Source organism: Macrosteles quadrilineatus, unplaced genomic scaffold (genome assembly GCF_028750875.1).
Source record: "Macrosteles quadrilineatus isolate MER2022 unplaced genomic scaffold, UCM_ALF_1.0 Scaffold_9__3_contigs__length_116548681, whole genome shotgun sequence".
In the NCBI taxonomy this organism is placed as follows: domain Eukaryota; kingdom Metazoa; phylum Arthropoda; class Insecta; order Hemiptera; family Cicadellidae; genus Macrosteles; species Macrosteles quadrilineatus.
The window spans coordinates 53,927,951-53,944,187 of record NW_026542602.1 but is presented as its reverse complement, the minus strand read 5'-3'; the positions used below and the strand labels follow the sequence as shown (position 1 = coordinate 53,944,187).

Here is a 16,237-nt window from a genome sequence, read left to right as displayed (position 1 = left end):
GAAAAGACAACGATATAGAAAATCAAAACAAAAATGGAAAAAATCCAATCACTTGTTTTATTTACAGCGTGAAGTGAAAATAGAGATAACTGTTCATTACATATTTTTGGTCGAGTCTTCGACCACTATTACCTATAAGAAAACATATGATTAAATATATAATGTCATTTCTAATTAAAAATGAATGTGCTAAAGATTATAAAAATTAATTCGAAAAATTATCAAAGTGCAAGTCATAGGGAACTTTCTGGAAAAGTGATGAAGTTTAAGTTTTGTGTACTACCTTATACTTTTTCGGGACTGACAATTAATATTTTTTTTAGAAACTGGAAACGTAAGGCGCGAACTCGACCCCTCCCCCTTATAGAGTCTGAAGAGCCGTGGAGAGGTTTTTGATTTTGACCACATGACCCGCGCCCAACCCTGACCTCTTTGGCTGCCAAAACATACAGTTACAGTACCACAATGCAACAAAACTGTGAAATGTTGGCATTATTGTTATCCAAACACTCTGGAAGCACTGTAAATATAGAGAGTACTTTGACGTATTTGGTAATCAATGTAGATATTAGTTAATCTATTCATTGATAGGTATGATTCAAATAATTTCACTCTGAGCCTTGGCTTTATTACCTGTGTGGTTCCAAATGGAACGTAATTTTGCATAGTTAAGTAAGCGCAGACAGTAGGCTTAATTCAAGTATTGTACTTAATTGATTTAAATTACTTTTTTTATTTGTACATTATTTGTTTAACCATATATATTTTTATTTTATTCCTACGGAGGTCATATAAATAAAAACTAAACAAATCTAGTTATGTTTTTATTTTTATTACTCTGATTAATATACTCGTAGCCTACTATCCTTTGTTGGGTGAGTTCAAGCACACATATACTTTGTCGACTGCAAGTACAACCATAGACAAAAAAGTATTTAATTCTTTTTTTTTTTCTATGGTACAAACTATCATTATATTTCATAGTGTGAAGTCATTATTTCGATAGCCTACGTGTATGGTATCGTCGTAGTCCAAATAGGTTTCCCTTTCCTAATTAATGGGCAAATCTTTACAATGCATTCTTTCCTTTACCGATGTAATGAATAGATTTTTTGATTCTGGAACAGTGCCTGGGGTAGTTTTTCACATCATTTCATGCTATAGACCTAGGGGTTGCAGCGTTATCACGAGTAAAATCCATTGGTGAAGCGGGATATTGAATTCGGGACCTCAGTTAGTTTCGCGTTCTACCACTAGGCCTGGACAAGCAATAATAGATTACACCAAACGTTTAAAAAAAATAGCAATCGTTTCCAGTTTCAAAACAAAAAAATAATAATTGTGCCTCCAAAAACGTATAGGATAGATGGTTACACGAAACTTTAATCATATTTTTGTTAAAATTTCAAAAGAAATTATATGCAAATATAGGCCCTACCAAACATTAAAAATCTCACTCTGCTTGATAAAAGCGAACTTTAAATTTGTCCTCTGTTAATCAATAAAGTTGACAAATATACCAGCTTTCCATCTAAAATCCACTATTAATATTCGTATAGACATTTTTCATTAATTAATTCCCTCGTAAAAAACGTAAAGAATTCCAATGGCGTATTGCGTGGCGTGGGGTGTTGGTGGTATACTAATAAAATTGGTTTGTAGTTTGCAATGTTGGTTTAAACACTCCTGAAAATGGGAGTTAGAGCATTTGATCTAATACATAATTACCTAAAAAGCCAGATCTATTTTGCATAGTACTCCGACGAATTTCACAAAAGTTAAACTCAATCTTGAGCTATGCGGCGTAGAAGGGTATTATTATCAGTTTAATGTCACCTAGATGTATTATTAGGGTCGTGATAGATAAGAGTTATCGGATGCAACACATCTCTGTGATGTTGGTATTTACCGGGGTCATCTGTATAATGCTAACCATGTCGGGTGATTAGTTATCTGGCGATGTATTTTTAGAAAATATACAAGATATGTTTTTAGTTTTTTTTTTATAATTTTTTATATGTGTTGGAAATCTATCTTATAGAAGAATCAAAACTTACAAGATTTGAAAAGTAACTGAGTAACTAAACCATGTTGTAAAACTGGTTTCATGAGACCAGTAAACTGGCATGGAATGGAATTAATGATCATGCTATAGTTCGGCCGCTTAGAAAGCGACCTCCTCCAACATTGGTTTAGCATTAGCGCGCAGGTCGTTTTCTAAGCGGCCGAACTATAGTACATAGGTTTGCTAGAAACGTATAAAGGCAATGTTCCTTATTAAAAATCTCAAAAACCTAGTTACCAAGAGGTTCTCGCCCCCCAACCCCAGAAAAAGTGTTGTAGGTCAAATCTTGTGTTGGTGGGGTTTCCAGGGTATAGGGGTACAGGGAATGAAGAGTAAATTTTCTGCTACAACATTACAATCTGCCAGTAAATTAGTTTTGTATTTGGAAACATCAAATCATTGCCCGAGATTGAGAATAAAAAAATTATTAACAACTTACGAAAATACGTCACATTTTACATACGCTAAACTTTTTTGGCGTAAAACCGTTGCTTTGATTAATAACACCAATAACAACGGGGTACATTATATCCGGTTAGTGGCTACAGTATTGTGTGATTGTAAGTTAAATTTATTTAAAAATTACTTTTTTGCTCAAGTTTTTATAATCAATGCTGAAACTAGCGCTGAAAGCTTGAGCCAACCATGTTGGAATCAACCGGCTTGAAGAAAATGACTCGAAAAAATTACAAATGAAATGAAATGAAATGGATTGGATGGAATCATAATAACCTCAAACCTCTAAAAGGTTGTGTTGTGTTGTTTGTGTATTTGTATTTGTGTGTGAATGTACAATTATTTCTGATTACAGTTAATGCAAAGTTTTATTCGTCGAGTGATTTGAATGTTTCATAGTAAAAGTTTGTCATAATTTAGCTAGTCAAAGAGTGTAGTTTACAATTAGAAACTACCATTGACTACGTGAACCCCTACTGTTACAATTTTCTTGAAAACATAACCAGAAAATGGCATCTCCACTGGAACAATTTGTAAATCATGTTCGGACCTATTCCCAACAAGGTGAGTTTAATTATGACTTAAATATGTTAGTAACTTTGCAAACATAACGAATGATTAGGGGACCACATAATATCAGGTTAGTTGAAAAGTAGGATGAATTTATAAACAAAAGACCAGTTCATTTCTTGAAGCTAGGCTTGTGGATGTAGGCCTACATCTCCAGTATTGTAACATAAATATTTACTTCAATCAAATTTCATTAGAAAGCTATAGATGCAATATGAAACATACAGTTTCAATATTAGCAGTTTCTAGGCTATATTAGTTTTTATAAAGAGAGATTATTCAAATGTTAGGCTAGGGTCTATCTTTCAAAATATTAAATAGGCCTAATATAAACGATTGTTAAAGAGGTTAGTGTAGAGCTGCCCATAAAGGGGTGGTATCATTACTTCATAATCATTGGACGGCTTTAGTTAAATACATGTACAGCACAATTTGCGTTACCTACGGAGAAAGTGGTAGAGGTGATAAGGGCGTTAAGGATTCTTTTATTCATTATTTTCTTGAAGAAGAATTAAATTGAATACCATAATGAACTGTTCCAGGGAACTTTCGGGACTTGGTCAATATGTTGAATAAGTCACAAGATGTGCTGATGCGAAATGGATCTCAACTTGACACGGTAAGTTAAGTTAAGTTTAGGTCTATTGATTGTTGCATGTTGAGATGAATTTTTAATCCATGAGTCTAATGTTATTGTAATTGTGGGATCCTTTTGATTTTTTAGGTACTGGAAATGTTCGACTTGCAGCAGCACTCTCTTGGTATGTTGGCAGTCCTGAATGCGAAGCTGACTCTGCCTCCACCAACAAGCTCCACTTCCCCGCCGCAGCCTGCGATCCCGCCGGTTGCCATTGTTGCCCCGAGTGGAGGTGGGGGACCTACAGACTATCACGAGATACTCTTTACCCAAGCCCAAGAGTTCATAATAGGCTGCAATGCAGAGCAAGTCCGGTTTGCCGCAGAGATGTGTAAGTAGAATTTTAGTTACCAGCAGGCCTAAGCTTTATAAACATTTGCAATTAGGAAAATGTAAGTTAATGGAATTAGTCACTGATTCTTCAATTTGGAATTGAACTAAGTTAACTTATTAAATGGCTTGTCTCCACAATGAGCAATCAACTGCGCTCTAGCATCAAATGAGCCGTATCCATCCTGGTTGTCTAAAATCGTTTTAAAGTCATTAAGCCATGCTGGCCAATATAAATGGTAGAAAGCCCAAAAATCATCATTCAGGGCATTCAGGCTGATAACATTACAATCAACCTTAGTTTCTTTTACCCACCGGCTCAAGACTAGATCCATTTTTTGCTTGTGTTAACGCTAGCTGCATTTTTACTTAGTCAATTGGAACTTTAAGGATACGCGGTCCAAACCCATTACAGTTTTTTTTTTTTTAAGTTTGATAATGCTATCCACTAAGCTAGCAAAACACCCTATTTGGCATTAATTACCTAACTAACTTGTTGACAACTCAATCTACACATTGTTTAAAGAGCAAGGCCTAGTTGATCTTGTTTTTTTTTTTTTTACTAGGCACTACAATAGATAAGCTACCGGTACTAACTAATTTGGCATGTTCGGAATTTCATCAATGCTAGATTAATACAATTTTGGATTAGGCTACTAAGGGCCATAAAAAATAGTAGTTACTGCACAAATAGCGTGTAATCCACTAAAATGAGTGTCAAAAGGGCTCACACATCTGTTGCCTACTAGGTAACAAAGCAATTTTTTAAAAACTTTTCAATTTTTCAGTATACCCAACCTCCGCAATATCTGATTTATTTGATTACCGGTACTAGTGAACTTTTTTCAAACACTCCTGTAAGGTTTCAATGTATAAAAATAGATTTATACCAGATTATTGAACATATCAAAATGACAGATACCGAATCAAATAGATTTTCCCCTCTTACAAAATCCTTGTTTGTAATTTTATTAACTTTTTTCTTTTTTCATTATTTTTTTACTTTAATGGTAGGCCTACCGTATGGCTAACATTATTTTCTAACATTTCAGATGCAAATTTGTGCCATCAGCTGACTAGAGTTCTGATTGAAATGAAAGCAGCGATCCGAGGAATCTCGCTCCTAAAGTTGGCTATTCGCAAAATCCAGACATCAGAAGCACAGCTAACATCCATTCACGCTGACCTTTGCCAGCTCTGCCTTAAAGCTAAATGTTTTAAGCCTGCATTGGAGTTTTTGGATACGGACATCACCACAATAAGCGAGGAGGTACAGTTTGTTACATATCCTTTTTCAAAAGGGGAGAAAGAAAGTCAGGCAAACTTATACGCAGGTTAACAGAAAATAAACAATTTTACGTAAAAATAATAAAATTAACAACATAATGAATTACTGTAAATTTTTTTATCAAATTCAAGCGTTCTATTCTTCTACCGTCACGAAATCATTGTTATAAAATTCGGGGAAATAATAATAAAATTTTAATTTTTCCCAAAATTATTCCACAGGTTCATTTTGTCAACTTGTTAAACATCTTACTTGTTTAATAGGCCTACTGTAATGTTTATTTTGCAACATTTAAATTTTTTGTTTCAATTTCAATCATTGCTGTTTGACTGATTATTAGTAAAAAAATTGTATAGGCCTTCTATCAACTTAAAAAAAATGTATTAGGTACCGGTATTACTTTTGAAAAAAAAATCTCTTGTAGCCTTATTATTCAAAATAGCTAGAATTCAGTTAACACTTAGACCTACTTTAGTCACAACTACAATGGTTTGCAATGTTTGCATATTATTAAAATAAAACATACACTACTAAGCTTACAACAAATACTCAGATAATTGAAATATTAATTATGTTGTTTACCTTTTAATTGAATATTGAACAATATTGAAATATTGTTTTAGGGAAGCCAGTTCAACAGCAAACACTTCCTAGCGTACTATTACTACGGTGGTATGATCTACACGGCTTTGAAGAAGTACGAGCAAGCTTTGTACTGTCTGGAGGTGGTGATCACCACGCCTGCGTACGCGGTCAGTCATGTCATGCTGGAGGCTTACAAGAAGTATATCCTCATCTCTCTCATACTGTACGGCAAGGTCAGTATGTTGCACATTGTGATGTATCTCTAGTAGCTCTGTATAGTGAAGTATCTCTAGAGTAGGGAGAAGAAAATAGCAATTATATGTCAACATGTGTCTATTTCTGGAGATTGTGGTGGAAAGAAGGTCTAGAGGCCTACATGTCAGATGTGTTTTTAAATTTTACATTTTCTTATTGTTAGACCGTGAGAAGTCTTGTAAATAAAATGTGACGATGTCTATTGCTAATTTGTAATGTGCTGAATGACGGAATAAATGCCTTATTAATGCCTAGACCTAAAAGTACAGACCTGGTATATTTATATACAGTAGAATCTAGATAGTTCGACACTTTGCGGACTTAAGGGACGTGTCAAACTATCGAAATGTCGAACTATAAGGAGTAAATGGAGTTTAATATACAGGAAAATTAAAACACAAGTCTTATAAAGAAATCACCAAAATTGATGAAATACTAAGAAGCTTAACAATTCCACTGTTCATTATTGAAGTCTCAAGCCAACAATAAATGACAAATTAATATTCAAGTCAGCTTACATCACAATAGTAACCATTTAATATCACTAGACAAAATAGCTCAGCCCGTGTCAAACTACAAGGAGTGTTGAACTATCAAAGATTTACTCTATTTGGTAGGCCTACCTATATTTATGAATATTACATAACATAGTACATCTGTTAACCTTATTTAGGCTATGTAGTTTTAGAATTTATGTAATATAATACTTATTAGTGTATAATGTTAATGTAGTCGTATGTTTGACAGATCCAGAACGTCCCCAAGTACATGACTGTGACGGTAACTAGGTTTATCAAACCACTGAGCCAAGCCTACCATGACCTGGCGAATGCCTGCACGACCAACAACGCGATCGAGGCCCAGGCCATACTTACCAAATACCACGACACATTCAACAGGTTCGTCCATCAACCTTCAACCATACCAAGAATTAAATTGAGTTTCATTTATTTTTAGCGTTATGCTACTTTCTGCAATCTTGCTAAGTTTGCTTATCAGTCATTTCCTTGTTTGAAAAGCGTTATTTTGGCTTTATATAATAAATTCATTTATCAATAATACATTAGAATAACTTCCGGGATAGAAGCTGGTAAACTCACCAGCATTTATGTGACTGTGTATTGATTTAGGCCTAATAGAAAATATTCAAAACTACCAGTAGTTTTTAAATGTATGTTTTAACAAGTGCGTGCCTTCAACCCTGGAGGTAGCTAGTTCGATCCTGAAAAATGAAATGAAATCTCTGTGTTGGATAAAGCACTTTGTAAATTGTAATATAAAGCTAATTGTTTGTTACCTATTAAAGGGACACCAACATTGGCCTGACCAAGCAAGTGGTTGCGTCTCTATATAAGAAGAACATCCAGAGGCTGACCAAGACGTTCCTGACGTTGTCACTGACTGATGTGGCCAGTAGAGTGCACCTGCCCAGTCCTGCCGACGCAGAGAAGCACATCCTTAACATGGTTTGTATTTCATAGCGGAGGTTTGCATGTGTGTGTCCAAGAGATAGTTGTGTGGGTTCCACCTTCCTTCTGGGGAAATATTTTTCTTCCTTGTGCTCCCAACCCCTACACCCTTTAGCTAATGCGGCCCTGATTCAATTAATGGATTTCCAATGGACTGGTGGATGTTTAGTTTATCCACCGTTAACTCCTTAGAACGGAGTTAAACATAGTTTATTACATGAACAACACCTAAATGCAAATTCAGAGGTTTTTAACAACTCTTTATATTTATAATGGGGTTTTCTAAATTTATTGATTTTTAAATATTTTCTTATTTAGTTAGTCAGATTTGAACACAGCCCTGATATGCACACTTTCACTTGTTTTGACAATTTTTGTAAGGTATGTATTTTGACCCAATTTTGATTTTTATGGTGCTACAAAGACTGGAAATTGATTTAATTTTTCATTATTGCTATCAGCAAAATTGTTTAGTCAAGATTTTTAAAACACTTTTTTTCCATTTTAGAAAAAATAAAATACCATCCCATCTTGAAATAAAAGTACAATCCCATCCATCCCTAATTGTTAGGCATGAGTGAAGTTATTATATTTTTAAATAAAACCATAAAACCCCTTCTCTATTATCAAATGCTTCCCTCTTCAACTACAATCTGTTCTGAAATTCTAATATAGACTTTCATATTTTTTATTGCAGATTGAGGATGGGGAAATATTTGCGGCAATCAACCAAAAAGACGGAATGGTCAGCTTTCACGATGACCCCGAGAAGTATAACACACCAGCGATGTTGAAACGGCTGGAGGACGAGGCAAGTTGAATTGATTACTGGTTTACAATTGATTTATAAACTCTATATTGACCCTGCTTCATGGTTTTTTTGTTCTAAGATTCTAGGCACGAGCCTGTGACTTTGATAAAATCCATTGGTGATTTGGTGGGATTTGAACCTGGGACCTCAGGGACCGAAGTCCCGCACTCTAACCCCTAGACCAGCTCGCTCCCAAAAAAATTCATGGGTTTAAACAAGTAGTTTTCATACCCAAACAAAACTAAACAAATACAATTGTTATTTACCACTTACAAGAAATAATTTAGAGTTCAACCTTGAACAATAATTGTACTTATTTGATTAGTTTCCAAAAGTTTCAGGTAATTACCTACTTATTTTTTTATGTCTGTAATCTTATTTACCTTTTTCTACAAAAATTATAGAATCAAAACCATGACAGCAATGCATTTATACAGTAGAGTCCCGCAAACTCGGCTCTCGATAACCCGGCAGTCTGGATAACTCGGCCATCACCTGGCTCAGAAAATTAGTGATTTTTTGAGTCCGTGTTAAAAATAGACTCAAGCCAGCTCAAGTCAAATCATTCGCAACTCATACCAAGAATTTGTTGTACTATATCTGATGACTTAATACTGACTTGTAATATAAATATAAATAAAAAAAAGCGATTAAAAAGCTTAAAAACTTGTATTTTTCTTATTGAGCGGAGCGAGCGAAGCTCTTTTGGATCAACTTCAATGCAAACAATATAACACCATCACTCAATAACGGCTGAACACATTTCAGCCAAACTTAACAAGACTACTTAGACTAATAATGAGATGGTTTGCAAACAAACAAATTTCAATTAGATAATGCTAATGCAATTTAAAACGAACTTAAAATTTCAAATTTTTAACATTAGGCTTATGGGACTAAAGTAGCTATGACAGTTTTTTTGTTTACAAGAAAAATGTAAACAAGAGAATCATAAGATATTTCTGAACTTTCTATACTTCTATTTTTAACGTTTTTAAACCATTCCTATGATTTTAATAAACAAGAAAATGCCGTTAAAACATTTTTTTAAGGCGCGGAATTCACTGAAAATCGAGAAAATATACGGAACTACTTTATCAATGCGCGGAGCATAAACAAGGAGCGGAGGGATACGGACCGGTGACTACTTTCTTGGGAACCTATTTGTGTTGCCAGCTGATTAGAAACAGCCAATGTTAGAAATCAGGATTTAATAAGCGATATATCGAACCGCATCGAAATCGGTATTTAATCCGATAATACCTCATAGGTTATATTATGTTGAATTACATCGACGGTACAGTAAGTTATTACACTTATTGATAAAACGCAGATTGAACACTGATCTAATTTAGGCATGTGGGGAGGTAGGTCGGGGTTTATGAGTATTCGTGACTACATTAAGTGTTTTGAAGTAAGGTTAGATTAGGAAGGTAAAGTGTAGGTTACAGGTAGGTGATCGGGTTGTTTATTTGTGTTGCACCATATAATTTTTATCTTTTGGAATGGAATAGTTGGTTAAAGTTAAACGGGGAAACGATTTCAAAAATGCTTGCATATGGTCTTAACTTAACAAACCATCTACAGTATTCTAGCTTTGACTTTATATAAAGTCAATGATTCTAGCAAATTATTACATACTGACCAAAAGAAAAGAGAACATTTGGATTTGGACCTTTGACCATAGCAAAACTAACATATAATTTATGGAATGTGAAAAGTTTTATATCATTATATACTATTCTGTAATATTAACAATTAATTGTTCGGCAAATCCTCATTTTAATTGCTCGGCTGAAAATGGAATCTGCATTTTGTGAAACAGTAATTTAGTAACAATTCAGTCATTTCAAATGTTGATAACAGTAGCCTATCCTATATAAATACTGTTATTTGATTGCCAAGCCACGGACTATATATACGTCCAGTTACAACCGTAATAAGTAAACCTGGGCTTATAAAAGTACACTTTTAACCACGGTATGGATAATTGTCTAGGCCTGTCCAGAAGTAGGCTACTAATTTCTAATTATATTATCTACATTGTATATTTAAGGCCCCTACTTCCCTACTTATTATATTATTCTGTTTTCACTTAAATCAGCTGAATTCGATGTTTACTTATTACTTATGTTTATACCTACATTTCAGCCATCTTATTTTATTGTTCAATAAGTAAGTCTTTTTGCAGTTTTTACGTTTTTACACATTGAAATACATGACTGATAATTCAGTTTATTTTAGTCTTTTAAAGGCGTTTTACATTTGAGTCTCGCATTAAAATAGCCCTACATTTTTCGTAGGCCTATGTTTTATCTTTGACTATCAATACAACTAGACATTCCATCCCTATGTATTAAAATGCTGTCTCTAAATCGTCCTAATATGGCAGAAGACCTACATTCCAGTTACATTACAATCATATCCTCCATCAAGAATACTTGGTATTAACAATAACCGATGTTTATGCTGCACAGTTGAATTTAAATGTCACATTTGCTCTCCTGTTGTTATACAACACTCGTTTTTTAATAGGTACTGGTTTTTTATACTTAAATACTTTAACCAATTGTAAGGGTGAAAAATGAAGTCCAATGTTTTTGTTGTAGGCTACAGTTGAATTTGAATGTTAAATTTCCTTTCTCTTTTTTATACTTTAATGCCCTTTTTGGATGTTAATATCAGATTCCAACTACTGTAATATTTTCCTGGTCAAAACTACCATAATGCACTTCTCGAAGAGGTAAATTTGAATTATTATAATTTTAGTCTTTAAAACCAGCATTAGTAAATAAATCTATTGACCTTTTAACATTTAGTTACTTATACAAATATCAAATCACGTTTGTTCCGCTCAACTGGCTTTCACCTCTCTGAAAGCAACCCTAGTTTTAAACCCTAGTTCCTGATAACCCGGCATTTCACAAACTCGGCATCCTTCCAGTCCACATTACGCCAAGTTTGTGGGACTCTACTGTACTTATAATCTTGAGGTAATAGTTGACGAAAACGTAATACCGTAATTAAATCGTTAACGTATGATAGTGTAATGCGAGGTTTTTTCTCTACAAGAAATGCAATAAATATTGACATGTTTGAGTTTGTGACACTCTTTTCAGGTTGTCATAAAATCCTTTATTGTTATTAGGCATTGACATGGTCAATATAAAACATCCTCTTACCTATTGATTTTATTATGTAAGGTATGACGTGAACTAATAATTAAATATTTTTTTTATCTTATTGCTACAGATGAGCACATGCATGGATTTCAACCGACACATTCAACTGATGGAGGAAGAACTTGTCGTAAATCCTCAGTATGTCAAGAAATGTCTCGGGGCTCAAGACGACGATCTGACTCCTACCCAAGGAACAAAAATATCAACCTACTCCATGTAAACAAACAATTGTGCTAATCCTTCTTTGCTCCAAATCTTAATATTAATTCTGTATGATGCGACGATGCAGATATTTTCACTAAAAATAACATCTATGTATTGCTCTGAAATTTTAATAATACATGAGTATACATTTGTAATTCTCTTAGTGAATCCTTCGCTAATAGTCCGTGGGGTAGGGATCAACCTAGAGGTGAATGAGTTGGTTAGGTTTGCCACCGGACTGTTGTGTGGATTACTTTATTATTTATTTTGTGATTTTATTACAACAATTTATGTGAATAAATAATTTTTGTTACAGTTCTTGTTCTATTTATTCCTTGAACTATTTTTACTGGGTGATACATACTATATTTAGTGAGGGACACCCAGTTGGTGTGATCAACTAAAATCTTAATGGACTAAAAAAGATATTTAAAAACGTACAATCCACGGGTACATCCCGCCGGCCAGCAGATTTTTTTGACCTGCAGTACAGTAGTAAATAGGATGATGAAATGAAATTTGTTTGATAGCAAACATTGATAACGATAATCATCTTTCGTGATCACACTAAAACCTGTGCTCTGGCAATCTCGGCGATACCGCGATCTTCTCCTGCAATCGTGATAACTCATTGTTATATCATGATCGTCTCTCGCGATTGTAGTAACATTCGTTGCTATATCAAATCAAGCGATCTCAGTGATACCGTGAATGTCTCTCGCAACAAGGCAAAACTCATCACCAATGAATCCAACTACTGTAGCATGTCTGTGGTTTAACTGGCAAAAACACATTAGCACAGTCCAAACAGTTGGTTTATTTGCTTGTATTTACAATATACACAGCTATACATACAACAATAACACAAAAACCCATTTACTTTTAAATTTTAACACATACACAATATTTTTGACAAAATAACACATTAATAAGCAAATTAAATACTATAACATATTCTTCAAATATTTTTTACATACCTGATCACATACTATTTACATGGTTTATTAGGATATATTGTATGGATTTATAGGAGCATTGCTAAAAAAGTAATTTTACAACTATTTAATTTAATAAGGGGGGGGGGATTAGTTAATAATTATATTGACAATTACATTATTAAGAACTGCCCAATTTACAAAAACCCCTATTTTTTAATTCTGTTATTTTTTCCAGATATGCGTAAAAAAATCAAATCAGTTAGAATTACATATTTTACTATACACAAACAACCCGCCTATTTGTTTAATAAAAACGTTAAATTACAAAACAAATTTTAACTTATAATTCAATAATACATTATCAGTAAGATAATAATACATTATTATTTATTGTCATTCATTACTTTATTTCCTAAAAGCAGATTTATCAAACAACCAATGGACATTAGAGCAAAAATAGCACCTTTATTAGATAGATATTATATTCTTGCGAGTTTATAATATTAAGATTTAAAATATAGAATTTGTGAAGGAATTTTTTTAATTGTGAAATTAAAAAGTTAGTCTCAGAGATATACATCTTATAATAATTGGTTTAAAAGAAACAAAATAACATAAGAATTCTTGCCACCAAAAAAATAAGGAAGAAAGAATGGACAACTATAGTCCTTCACAAATTTTAGGCCGTTTGAGGGGAAGCAAATCCATCCCCTCCACCTCGCTCCGACTTTGAAATAGCAGCCGATAGCTATATTATATATTTAGCTTCAAACAGGGGTGGGGGAACCCATGAAACCTTCCCCTTAAAGTGCCAACATTTTGTGAACAACTTACCGAAGGAAATAGTTGCAGATAGTTGAAAGCACAACCAATGTTTACGACACAATAAGTTTTTCACCACACTATGATGTTTAAACTGTTTGTTTTACATACGTTAATTGGTGGCTGAAAATTAAGTTTTGCTGGCCATGCCAGCTGTCATCGTCCTTCGGGGACCGAGCAGGTTTTTACGTCCCTAGGGCCGCAAAATCAGCTGCCCGCTTACTTTCTCAAAACATGAATGCATATTAAATACACAATCAGTATCCATAGCATTGCAATAGAATTGTATTATTGTCACCGTTGCCTAGCAACTATTTTTTTTTTGCTGATTCCTCAAATTATTTCTTCACACAACCTTAAATTTGTAGTTGTGTTGACTATCAGTGTGCATTATTTATTATTGTGGTGAATAGTGGTTATAGGGTATAGTGTGGTGAAAAATAGCGTTCGTACCACAGACTGAAATGGTTTTACAGCTCTCGAGAAATATCTCGAGCCGGCAAAACCTCATTTTCGGCCCTAGGTACGAAATATTTGTATTTGTTGTGAACTTTCTTTGTGCTTTAAACCACCTGGAACTGTTTTCTTAGGTATGTTAATTCTGTATATATTCCTTTTTACTCAATGTAGACTTGAGAAAAGTGCTTTTTCTAAAAATAAACCAACCAATTGATATAAACAAATTGAGCTAGCAAAATGGTTTAAATTATAATTGTGTCAATGAAAAGGGTTAAAATATGACTTTAAATCTTTGTTTAGAATTGGTTTTTGCAGGTACACGAATACTAGAAAAATACCGGTATGGATCATAAACATAAACAAATGTCGTTTTTGGCCCGAAAGTAAACAAAACCCCTCTACTAATAGCATTAATTAACAAATGGTTTTGTTTACTTTCGGGCCAAAAACGTAATTTGTTTATGTTTATGATGCATACTGGGTCTTTTCTAGTATTCGTGAACAGGTATTTCTAATGAATCTACAGACAGAGTACATGTCAGAGAAAGAAAAAAACCCGATAAATAATTTCAATAAGATTAACTTGACACTAACAAGGTTTTTCATGAATCCAAACACAGTTTCAAGTGTATGTAAATCTAGAAGCAGATGAAACGACTTATAACATTTACTGTATCAATATTAAATGCTCAGATCACATAAATTGCTTTTCGCTCTGAATCTAATCTTTCAGGTATATAGCCAGTACAAACGTACAAAATACAGTCAAGCCACTGCCTTATAAGCGTACAAGATGATTCCTAAACTAACGTACAAGCTAACCTCACTTGCTCCACGTACAAAAGCTACGTACAAACATGACAACTGTATAGATATTGAGAAGATAAGCATCAGCGGAATATCAAGGTTCAAGATGAGGTATTATGGGACAGTGATGGGTTTAGAACATGGATGTAATCTATAAAAAACAGAGAAAAAACCTTATTGTAAAACACGAAACTAAAAAGTGAAATGTTGAGGTATTATAACGGAGTGTGTAGGTTTGAGGATTTGAGGTACTACAGGAGGATTTAATACAGATTTACAGAATATAAAGCAATTTTAAACTGACATAAGATAAAATTGAATAAAATTTTAACAAAATAAACAATGCCACTACTTTTCTTTACTTTTCTTTTTGACTCCAGATATATTCTTGTACATAAATAAATAGTAAAACAAACATCGATGAGGAATAAAGCAGAGTGATAAGGAAAGGAAGAAAAATTTGGGAATATATATTTTTTTTACTTCCTCTGGATTAAAACCCATATTTTACTGGCAATATTTAATGCTTCGTGTTGAATTAATTTGGTGTATGTTGTTTAGTTAATAATTTGAAGTTAGGTATAAAAGAACTTGTTTTTTTATTCAATTTAATACTGTAAACACTTTTACATTTAACCAAAAAAATAATCCGGACATAGAACATTAAAACATTGATCTCTGTTTTACTTTACTTTTATCAATCAAGTAAAAAAAAGATACAATAATTTTATACTTACCTACAATAAACATCAACCAGTTTTAACTAACCTTATTAAGATTTCCACACTACATTATTGTATACATAACGTGTTTGAAAAAATACAACCCTTTTGTAATTCCATTCTTGGAAGACCTTCTGAACAATAACTGCTAACCTTACCCTAGAATATGTTTCAAGAAAAGAATAACGTTACATCAAGTTTTGGACAATTGGCATTTTTAGGAAAAATGGATTGCAATGGTTTAAATTGAACAATATTTTATTTTGGATGTCAAATAGTACCAACAAGTGATCAACATTAAACACTAAAAAAAATGTTAACATCCAGTTTTCATAAAAAATATGCCTGAATTTAGTCCCAAATACCCAATTTTGTAAACATCCAACCTAAACAACAATTTACATTCAAGAACTCTCTAAAACCTTGAAATCTCTGTTAAAATCAAATTCCTGTACGGTACTTGAAAGTAAATATTACTATCTTTCAGGCTGATATGTACGCTTGTTAAATTTTGACAAAAAGTAATTTTCAGTTTTCAGTATCAACGAACATAGGCTTAAGTGTTCATGCAAAAGTGAAGTAGCTGGGCGATTATATTGAATTTATAGGAGTTTCCAATAACACTAATTGAGTAAAG

The 16,237-nt window shown here is 33.3% G+C and overlaps 1 protein-coding gene across 1 annotated transcript; it reads left to right on the top strand.

Annotated features, from left to right (window-relative positions):
* The first annotated feature begins 2,814 nt into the window (after positions 1 to 2,814).
* LOC129002542 (COP9 signalosome complex subunit 3-like) lies at positions 2,815 to 12,167 on the top strand. The gene is made up of 9 exons (XM_054430420.1): positions 2,815 to 3,085; positions 3,634 to 3,710; positions 3,816 to 4,059; positions 5,111 to 5,328; positions 5,970 to 6,164; positions 6,934 to 7,085; positions 7,493 to 7,652; positions 8,353 to 8,466; positions 11,719 to 12,167. The coding sequence occupies exons 1-9, from the start codon at positions 3,031 to 3,033 to the stop codon at positions 11,866 to 11,868; spliced, it is 1,365 nt and encodes a 454-aa protein (XP_054286395.1). The 5' UTR covers positions 2,815 to 3,030; the 3' UTR covers positions 11,869 to 12,167.
* The last annotated feature ends 4,070 nt before the right edge of the window (positions 12,168 to 16,237 follow it).